Source organism: Oryx dammah, unplaced genomic scaffold (assembly GCF_014754425.2).
Source record: "Oryx dammah isolate SB20612 unplaced genomic scaffold, SCBI_Odam_1.1 HiC_scaffold_4, whole genome shotgun sequence".
Lineage (NCBI taxonomy): Eukaryota > Metazoa > Chordata > Mammalia > Artiodactyla > Bovidae > Oryx > Oryx dammah.
The window spans coordinates 32,780,506-32,791,445 of record NW_024070188.1 but is presented as its reverse complement, the minus strand read 5'-3'; the positions used below and the strand labels follow the sequence as shown (position 1 = coordinate 32,791,445).

Genomic DNA, 10,940 nt, shown 5'->3' with positions numbered 1-10,940 from the left:
TTAAGGAATTGGTAAAAGTTTTCCAGAAGAGGAAACATGTTTCAAGAAGAAGAATGTGTGCAAAAGCAAAGTCATGCCAGAACCTGGGATATCTTAGGAAGGACCAAAAGGTCCCTGAGGCAACAGCGTGGGGTGTTTAAGGATTAAAACAGAGGCAGGAGATGAAAGTGAAGCAGATGGATGTAGAGCAACAGGTAACATCTGTTGTTTGCCTATTGTTGGATCTTTTGAGGAGATCCAACTCCCCTACTACTGCTAGCTGAGAAAGCTGACAATACCTTGTTTTTTGCTCCATTTGTGGACAGGTGAGCTAGGCCTGGCCAGAGTGCTCCATACACTGGACTAAAAGATATGTCCAGGGATCCATGTCTGACCCAGCCTGGGCCAATCAGAATCCTCATCAGGGCTATGAGCAGATACCTCTTCAGGTTGTAACCTACTCAGTCACAAAGGCCCTATACTCAACAGATTTAAACAGGTTTGGTTTAATGTTTTGTACTTGCCATTTTGAAATTCTTAATAATTTTATCTTTGAGCTTGTATTTTGTAAGAGAAGCCCAATGGGACAATGACCATACACATGAGCAGAAGAAATACAAACTTCATTTTCTGTATGGCATTTATGATGCCCATCAGCATAGCATTCCAGTGGACCTAAAATGTGTGATAATTCTATGAGATTCAAAGTGAGTACAAAGTAAGTATGTTATATTTAAAACAGAATAAATGACAACCCCAAGAGGCCATGTTTTCCATATTAGCCAGGGCTTACTTTCAGTGCAAAAGGAAAGCAGCAGCATTTTACGAAACAAGATTGAAGAACTTCATCATATTCTTTCATACACGAGTCTATTAGACAAACTCACTGAAAATAATGACACAGAAGGGAAAAAACCCATAATTCCCTTTCCTTTCAGTTCTTCCTTACTCATCAGTAAGCTGAAGAGCATTAGTAGAATGTAACAGTATCACGAAGTGAAATGAAAACAATTGAGTTCATTTTATACAACATTTCCACTGATCTACTAAAAAGAAAATACGTATACACATACTAAGTAAATATGCTATTTTGGAGCTTCCATTTTGAGTTAAATGCATTGAAAACTGGCATTGCACAATATAAATGGTAAGATTCATATTCATAATTTAAATTAGTTTTATAACTTCAAATGATGAAATATTATAAAAAGGTATAAATAATACTGGTGAAAAGTAGGAAAATATCAATAAAAATGAATGAGCTTATACATAACACCCAATTTAAAAATTTCTACCAGTGCCTTTGAGGCACCATAAGACCTCCCCAATCTCCACCCCTAACCACTCCCACACACCCAACTCAAGGTATCTATCTGAACTTTGTAATTAGCCTTCTCTTGCTTTTCCATATAATTTACTAGCTTTCCCTGGTGAAGTGTAGAAAAGGAATTGGAGGAGGCTAATCTGGAAGCCAGGCTTCCCTGGTGGCACAGAGGTAAAGAATCCACCTGCCAATGCAGGTTTTAATTCCTGGGTTGAGACAATCCCCTGGAGAAGGAAATGGCAACCCACTCTAGTACTCTTGCCTGTGAATCCCACGGACAGAGAAGCCGGGAGAGCTACAGTCCATGGGGTCACAAAGAGTCAGAGATGACTTAACGACTAAACAACAACAACAGCAATCTGGAGCCAGGAGATCAGATAGGAGAAAAGCCTGAGTTCAACTGAGAATCATTTGTGAGTGCTTGATGTAGTCACCAGATCATGTTTTGTCAACAAAAAATTTGGGCAACAAATTCATAAAGTGACATTTTTTCACAAGTTAAAAAACAAAGCATCTTTGTCCTTTTTTATGGGCAACTATTACCCCATGGCCCAGTTACTCAGGTCTAGAAATGAACTTTAGGCTTAGGCACAAGGCACAGAGGTTCATGGATTTGCTACCTGCCTCATCAGTGGCAATGAGAAGGGGAAGTAGAAAAGAAGAGGAGGAAAGAAGGGGAAAAGACATAAAGCAGTGTCTTGTCTCACGTTACATTATCCTCTCTCAACATGTTAAAAGCTAGCTGATACATAATATTGTGCTTCTCATGACTTTATGGATAACTGTCCTTCTCTTTCTATCAAATCCATTTTCAATAAATCAGAGGACTAAAAGAAGAAATAACCCAGATAAATGATTCCTAACTGTAAAACTTTGTGCAGTGTGGCACTTAGAGGTATGTAGGAACTGAGTTCCCTAGTATAAGTGGAACCTTCCTTTTATGTCCTCACATTCTTGCAGGCTCACAAAATAAGAACTTCTGCTCTCGTGGTAGAAACTGTAGCTATATGGATCCTACCCACTGGCCTCCAGGAGAAGGAGCAAATTTTCTGTGATTTGTGCTGAGAGCCTGATGTCCTTTGCCCACTCTTTACCACTGGGTAGGTCAGCAATGCAAGGCTGCAAGTGGCCTCTCACTCAGTGTGCATTGGGCCACTGTCTTTCAAGAAGATAGCAGGAAAACAGCACTCTGGAGGCACAATCTATCCACCACAAAGGTCTCACAAGCTACACTTGGAAGAAAGGGGAATAGGAAGCCCATTTTGGCCCCACATCTAAGTCTAGTCCTGTTTTGCTTTGTTTTTTCTCAGTGTCCATTTCCTGTGTCTGTTTCCCAGCTGTAATGAACTGATTGACTCCTTCAAACCCCAACGCTCAGCATCCCTCACATTACATAATTCAGTTAATCAATTTATAAGACTGTCTTTTAAGCACAGAAAATTTTCCCTTCTTGTGAAGAAAATTAAATGGTACAAAAAGTCATGTAACATAATTCTAAGGAGTATACAAAACACATATATGTACATTCTTAATATGAAAATTTATTTTCTGCCTAACTTATAAAGTCTTCAATAAAACAATACTATTCTTTACCTTCCCACTTTTCTATAAGCCATGACCTCCTAAAATACAAGTTCAGGATTTGTAATGCTCTCCAGACTTCATGAAACAATCTCCAAATACTTAAGTCAGCAAAACAAATTTACCAGTGAGCAACCTAGAAGCTGCCAGCATCAATTAAAAATAAGTCGTATAAAACAAACTGATGAAGGATAATTTTGATGCAATACCATTTCAGCTTATATAATGCCTTCCATCTCTGAAAATAAAAAAAAACAACAAAAAAAGAAAAAATTTTCCCTAAGAAACAAACATTTGTTCCATTCAATAAATATAAATGGCTTTTATATCATCTGAAAGGGTTCAGTCAAACAGAAATATTGGCTTGAATCACAACATTTGAATATTTTGGCAGAACTGCTTTTAAACCACTTCCTTACATGATTTAATAAAATGGTGCTACCATTGGAAAAATAATGGAACAGAAAACTTTGCAGCATATAATTGAGTTACCATAAAATGTAAATAAGCTTTATTATGCTAATGGTTTATATGGAACTTATCCCTAATGCCCCTGAAATTTTATATTTTAAAATGATGAGTTTTAAAATAACATGACTCCAAAAGCTACAAAAGATAATTTTCTATTTTAAAACTATTGTCTCAGTTCAATAAGGAAAAGCTGTTTCTAAGTAAGTCATCAGAAATCCTTATGTGCTGAGTACTTTTGAGGGCCAGTTTCCCACTCCCATCCTGAGTTTAAATTTCTTTCCTTTATTCCTGTTATGATTGCTCCAAATCTTCTCCACATTGCTCTGACACACTGCTGTGTCCTCTACCTAACTAGTGGTGATGAACTTGTGATACTGAGACTAACAGGCTCTCATTCTTTCCTCTCCTTCCCAAACTTTCTATCTTCAAACATCCTCTTTTTCCTTCCCACTTCTGTGTTCTTATTCCAGACTAACCCCCAGAAGCTCTTCCTTTATTCCACCTTCCCCTCTACTTGTTCCAATTCCCTGCTATTCACCCCCGACAACAGCCTCAACATGGACTTCTCCCCCTTCACCTCTGCTAAAAAAAAATTCAACCAAGTAAATTTGAAGATCTAATTGGCTTTATTCAGCCATTCATGAATTGGGAAGATTCCCGTCTAGTAAACAGAAGGGCACTCTGAAAGGCTATGAAATGAGTGCAGTTATGCAGTAGTCTGAACATTCTTTGGCACTGCCTTTCTTTGGGATTGGCTTGAAAACCGACCTTTTCCAGTCCTGTGGACACTGCTGAGTTTTCCAAATTTGCAGGCATCATCATTTAGGATTTGAAATAGCTCAGCTGGGAATTCCATCACCTCCACTAGCATTGTTCATAGTGATGCTTTTTAAGGCCCACTTCACTTTGCACTCCAGGACATCTGGCTCTAGGTGAATGATCACACCATCATGGTTATCTGAGCCATTAAGGTCTTTTTGTATAGTTCTTCTCTGTATTCTTGCCACCTCTTCTTAATATCGTCTGCTTCTGTTAGATACATACAGTTTCTGTCCTTTATTGTACCCATCTTTGCATGAAACGGTCCCTTGGTATCTCCAGTTTTCTTAAAGAAATCTCTGTTATTTCCCATTCTATTATTTTCCTCTGTTTCTTCGCACTGTTCACATAAGAAGGCTTTCTTATCTCTCATTGCTATTCTCTGGAACTCTGCATTCAGTTGGGTATATCTTTCCCTTTCTCCCTTGTCTTTTGCTTCTCCTCTTTTCTCAGCTATTTGTAAGGCCTCCTCAGACAACCACTTTGCCTTTTTGAATTTCTTTTTCTTGAGGATGGTTTTGGTCATCTATACAATGTTACAAATCTCCATCCATAGTTCTTCAGGCACTCTGTCTATTAGATCTAATCTCTTGAATCTATTTGTCACTTCCACTGGATAACCATAAGGGATTTGCCTTAGGTCATACCTGAATGGCCTAGTGATTTTCCCTACCTACTGCAATTTAAGTCTGAATTTTGCAATAAGGTATTCATGATCTGAGCCACATTCAGCTCCCCATCTTGTCTTTGCTGACTTTATAGAGCTTCTCCATCTTTGGGTGCGAAGAATATAATCAATCTAATTTCGGTATTGACCATCTAATGATGTTCCATGTGTAGAGTCATATCTTGTGTTGTTGGAAGAGGGTGTTTGTTATGACCAGTGCATTCTCTTGGCAAAACTGTTAGCCTTTGCCCTGTTTCATTTTGTACTCCAAGGTCAAACTTGCCTGTTACTCCAGGTATCTCTTGACCTCCTACTTTTGCATTCCAGTTCCCTATGATGAAAAGGACATCTCTTTTTGGTGTTAGTTCTAGAAGGTCTTGTAGGTCCTCATAGAACCATTCAACTTCAGCATCTTTAGCATTAGTGCATCTTGGAAGAAAAACTATGACAAACCTAAACAACATATTAAAAAGAGAGACATCACTTTGTCAACAATGATACGTATAGTCAAAGCTATGGTTTTTCCAGTAGTCATGTATGGATGTGAGAGTTGGACCATAAAGAAGGCTGAGTGCCAAAGAATTGATGCTTTTGAACTGTGGTGTTGGAGAAGACTCTTGAGGGTCCCCTGGACTGCAAGGAGATCCAACCAGTCCATCCTAAAGGAAAATCAACCCTGAATATTCATTGGAAGGACTGATGCTGAAGCTAAAGTTCCAACACTTTGGCCACCTGATGTGAAGAACCAACTCATTAGAAAAGACCATGATGCTGGAAAAAATTGAAGGCAGGAGGAGAAGGGATGACAGAGGACAAGATGGTTGGATGGCATCACCAACTCAAGGGACATGAGTGTCAGCAAGCTCCAGAATTCAGTGCAGGACAGGGAAGCCTGGCATGCAGCAGTCCATGGGATCGCAAAGATTTGGACAGGACTGAGCAACTGAATAACAAGTGAAGTGAAGTGAAGTGAAGTCGCTCAGTCGTGTCCAACTCTTTGTGACCCCATGGACTGTAGCCTACCAGGTTCCTCCCTCCATGGGATTCTCCAGGCAAGAGTACTAGAGTGGGTTGCCATTTCCTTCTCCAGGGGATCTTCCTGACCCAGGGATCGAACCCTGGTCTCCTGCATTCCAGGCAGACACTTTAACCTCTGAGCCACCAGGGAAGTCCGAACAACAAGTGAAAGGCTATACAAAAACTGGAGGTTCTTACAGGCAGGAGGGTGGGGCAAGAAGCTATTAGCAAAAGAAAAGAAAGGACTGTTTCAAGCCAGGTCATCTTCTTTTGAGGGAAGAGTGGAGGTCTATAATGCAGATTATATCTTCTTCCTTTGTGGGGCAGGGATGAGCAATAGAGAGGGCCCATAGGACAGATTACCTCCTTGATGCTGATCAGAATATTCCAGGTGGGCTGACTAAGGTTCTGTTCCTGGAGAAGGTTAAAACTAAAAGTGAAAGTGAAAAGTGAAGCGGCTCAGTCATGTCCGACTCTTAGTGACCCCGTGGACTGTAGCCTACCATGCTCCTCCAGCCATGGGATTCTCCAGGCAAGAGTACTAGAGTGGGTTGCCATTTCCTTCTCCAGAGGATCTTCCTGACTCAGGGATCGAACCCAATTCTCCCACATTGTAGGCAGACACTTTACCGTCTGAGCCGCCAGAGAAATCCTAACTGCCACTACGTCAGGTGCTAAATCTAAGTTTGGTATGGACTTTAACACAAGGAATGCCATTCAGGGCTTTTGGTTTTCTCTTTAACACCTATGAATGGATCCCAGGGCTCCTCCTCTCCCTTTCAAACCACCTAACAGATATTTGCATCAAGTCCAAGTCTCAAATTCTCTTCTCTACAGAGTCCAGGGAGGTCATGCACATGAGAGAAACGAGCTGAGTGGAAAGGATAACCACAGGGACAGGACTGTGTGGTGAACCAAGAAAGCAGTTATTTCTAAGGTAGATGACCAGTTATTGCCAGCAGGAAGAACACACTTAGTGTCAGATCTCCCAGTTTTTTCAAGAGAAATAAAAAATTACATTTTATATGAAACTTCCCAATTTATAAACATTGAAATCTATTTTTGTAACATTTGAATGCTTTGAAGGACAATTATGTGAAGGTCATTCAAAGTACATTTGTGAGGCACATGTACCTCCAGTTTATTACCTCTGTCTATACTCACTACTTCCAGGTTTTCAGGCTCTTACTTCTTACCTGTTTCACACACTGTCTTCCAAACACCATATACCGAAACTCAACGCCACCCTCTGGCTTCTAGCTCCTCACCATGCCTAAATCACCATGGCATCTGACAGTATCTGACAGATACTGATGACCAACTCACACTTCTGAAGGCCCCTCTATTGGTGACCTTGCCATGGTGTTTCCCTGGTTCCTCTTCCCTCTTTGACTTCTTCCCCAGTCCCCCAACCTCCTCCACACCTCCCACATCTTTCTATACTGCCTTGTAGTACAGCATGGGCAGGTCCATACAGAAAGAATGCCTGCACCACCAACTCCACAAGGGCAGTTCAAGAGAACAATATTGTTTGAACAGCAACAATACTTTTCACTCAGAGGGGATATTTGTTGTGTTTCTGATCCTTGAATGCACATTAAAATCCCCAGAGCAGGGGAATGTATTTGGTCTGTATAGTACCCTGGCCTAAGGATTTTTTAAAGTTCCGCAAGTGATTCTTACGCACAGCAAAGTTGTGGTATACATGGTGTCTAAGTAAGTGGGTGATGACTCATAATTGGTGGGTCTCACCTTGTGCATAGTGCTGCTTTCAGGGTCCGCCAGATACTGCAGCTCCACATAGTCATTCAACCAAGATTTCTGAGTGCCAAGATTTCTGCACCACAGACCTAAAGGAAGGCAACAGAAGGTGGAGCCAGCACGGGTGCTGAGCATCCTCTCTCAAATTAGATCTTGTATGATCTGAATCAAACTCTTCCGTGAAAGCAAATTGTTTCATTGGAATACAGTTTGTAGAACCTTCTATTATACCAAGTTTTTTCCCTTTGGCTTATAAATGAAACCTTCCAAATTTATTTTCTGCCTCTCTAATTCTGAATGCTCTTTTAACTTTTGCCTTTCTGCTGTCAGTGAATTTAAGGTCCTTTATTGCTTGCAAAAGAATTCAGGGATAAAATGATAGCTAAGAAATGTATTTATTTATACAGAAACATACTCCACAGAGTGTAGGCCATCTCAGAAGATGAAAGAGAGTACACAATTGAAATGAGAGGGCCTTGAAACACAGCATGGTTAGTTTTTATGGGCTGGGTAATTTCACAGCCCAGTGAGTGGGAAGACTATTTCAAATATTTTGGGGAAGAGGGTGGGGATTTCCAGGAATTGGGCCACTGCCCACTTTTTAACCTTTTATGGTTGGCCTCAGAATGGTCATGATGCTGGTGGGTGTGTCATTTAGCATGCTAATGTGGCTCCAGTTCTACTGGAAATCACATCTTCCACCATCTTGGACCTAGTTATTGGTTCTAACCAGTTTTTGACATGTCCTATGGCCATGTCATTCTTTTAAAGGTTGTGCCCTGCTCTATCACCTCCTGTTTCATTTCCAGCCTCCTGGTAGACACTGTCACGTCTCTTCTCCCCATTATCCACACCTTCTCCTCCTCCTCTTCCCTCCCACCTGAGTGTGAAGCCTTGATACAATCCTGGTCTCCTATCTCTAGCTTCTCCTCTCTAATATTCATTCTTCTAACTCCTTTAATATTGATTCTTCTCTCACACTGTCTCTGCCATCTCCCTTCTCACGACACCTTCCAACTTAAGCCATGGCTACTTCATTCCTCACCTATGGCAATGGTCCTCAGTGCTCTCCCTGCTCTCAGCCTCTTCCCTAACCAATCCACTGTGCTCTGCAACTGTTTTTCCTGCTTCTTACAAGCCCTTGTTGCACCCTGCAGGAATAAACTAAGACAGGCCTATAGCATAGATCTGCTCAGCTGTGTCAATTCTACCACCCAGTCTCTTGAGTAAAGACTCAGAGATGGGCTGAGCTTCTTCTGGAGCAGTTTCTTGCATCTGGTAAGTAAGCAGACCCAATCCAGTGTCTACAACACACTCTGTCTGTGTGTAGGAGGCTATAAAACCTGACAAGAATGTAAAGGCGAACCTCTCACCCCTGGCCAACTCGCCACCAACAGAAATAGAGTCAGCAGGGCATCTGCGGGCCCCAGTGCAGACATGGCCAAGTCCAGGAACCACACCACACACAACCAGTCCCAAAAATGGCACAGAAACGGCATCAAGAAACCCCGATCACAACGATACGAATCTCTTAAGGGGGTAAACCCCAAGTTCCTGAGGAACATGTGCTTTGCCAAGAAGCACAACAAGAAGGGCCTGAAGAAGATGCAGGCCAACAATGCCAAGGCCAGGAGTGCACGTGCTGAGGCTGTCAAGGCCTTCGTGAAGCCCAAGGAGATCAAGCCCAAGATGCCAACAGGCGGCAGCCGCAAGCTCAGCCGACTTGCCCACATCGCCCACCCCAAGCTCAGGAAGCGCGCTCGCGCTCGCACCGCCAAGGGCCTCAGGCTCTGCCGGCCAAAGTCCCAGGCCAAGGCTGCAACCAAGGCCAGGCTACCTGCGGCTGCGGCTCCAGCTGCCAAGGGTGCCCAGCACCCCCCCAAAGCTCCGGAGTAGAGACCTTCATCTGCCAGTGTGAGGACAGAAGGACTGGTGTGACCCCATGGGCTGCTGTCTGCGTGGGGCTGGTGTCCTTCTGTGCTATTTGTACGAATAAATCTGAGACAGGAAAAAAAAATAGAGTCAGAAACAGTAGTGCCCTCTATAGAACTTTGGGAGACCTATGCTTCCACGTGGGACCATGCCAAATAGACTTCTGCCTTATGTAGTTATTCCAAGTGAGGATGTTTCTGGGGATCCTTTGCCATTGAAGAATTTTTCACCCTCTTATTGTGTCTATTGGTATCTTTCTATATTCCATATCAAGCTTCCAAAGTGACAGCCCCACAGATTTCCAACATTCAACAAGTAAGATCCACTCTCCTTGGGGCTGGCATGCCATGCCTTTTCCAGTCTGTCATCACCAGTCCTGAACTTGGCTCCCACTACACCTGGGCTCTGGTCCTACTGGGACTCCGGAAACATTCATTAAGGCCAAGATATATGTGAATCATGAGACACCCCGTCCAAAAACCTATGACCTTCCATATTTTCCATTAAACTATGAAAACACAGTGTATCTGAAATGAATAATCTAGCATAATATGCAATGTTGGAAATTATGATGAAAATTAATCTTGTTGATTTTAATAAGTTCTATGTCTCACATTAACATTATAATTTTACATAACACTGATGGCACTTGAAAAGGTCCTTTGCTTATATTATCTCTTTAATCCCCACAACAATCCTATGAATATTTACAGATAAGAAAGTGGAGACACAGAGATATTACTTTCATTTTGCCAAGGTCACACAGTTTCTGGGAGGCTCAGATGGTTTCCAATTGCACATATGCTGATTTTAAAATTTTATTAACATTCTACCACCCAGTCTTGCTTTATTTATCGATGTAAATTTCCACAATGTTCACCTAAACTAACAATGAAAATTAATAAAACAAGCTACACATCTTTGCAAATTTCAATGCAAAAACTATGCTTTCTTGACACTGTTCTGATTCTTTTAGTGCTATAATAAGGGGTATATTCCTCTCTGCAGATCATTGCCACTAGAAACCTCATACACTCAACCAAGACTGTCCACAGATGGAGAAATGAAAGCCTGTAAAAGGCACTAGACAGGGGTTTATCTGTGTGCATCTTAGTGGGCTTCCTGGAAGTGGTGTTCCATGTGAAGGGGTTTGTTCCCAGACGGGGTGGAGGTTTCCCCATCCGAGGGAAAAGTCCCAGGGCCCCATGCTCATGTCAATAAACCACAGCTCTGAACCCCTCAAAAAAAAAGGCACTAGAAATGAATAAAAATGATAGTAATGAAAAGGTAGGAAGACAAACAGCATTTCAACAATTACACTGTTCTGCACAGAAAGTTGCCCAGCATCAAATATTGGCCTCTTTATGTTGTTAGGCAAACATCTAATCA

At 41.8% G+C, this 10,940-nt stretch overlaps 1 protein-coding gene across 1 annotated transcript; it reads left to right on the top strand.

The window, feature by feature from the left end:
• The first annotated feature begins 9,036 nt into the window (after positions 1-9,036).
• On the top strand, positions 9,037-9,636 carry LOC120862944 (60S ribosomal protein L29-like). The gene has a single exon (XM_040239118.1). The coding sequence runs from the start codon at positions 9,057-9,059 to the stop codon at positions 9,513-9,515; it is 459 nt and encodes a 152-aa protein (XP_040095052.1). The 5' UTR covers positions 9,037-9,056; the 3' UTR covers positions 9,516-9,636.
• Positions 9,637-10,940: the final 1,304 nt, after the last annotated feature.

What these genes read in the sequence shown, in the direction of transcription:
- LOC120862944 (XM_040239118.1), top strand. Translation starts at nt 9,057, where the DNA reads ATGGCCAAGTCCAGGAACCACACCACACACAACCAGTCCCAAAAATGG.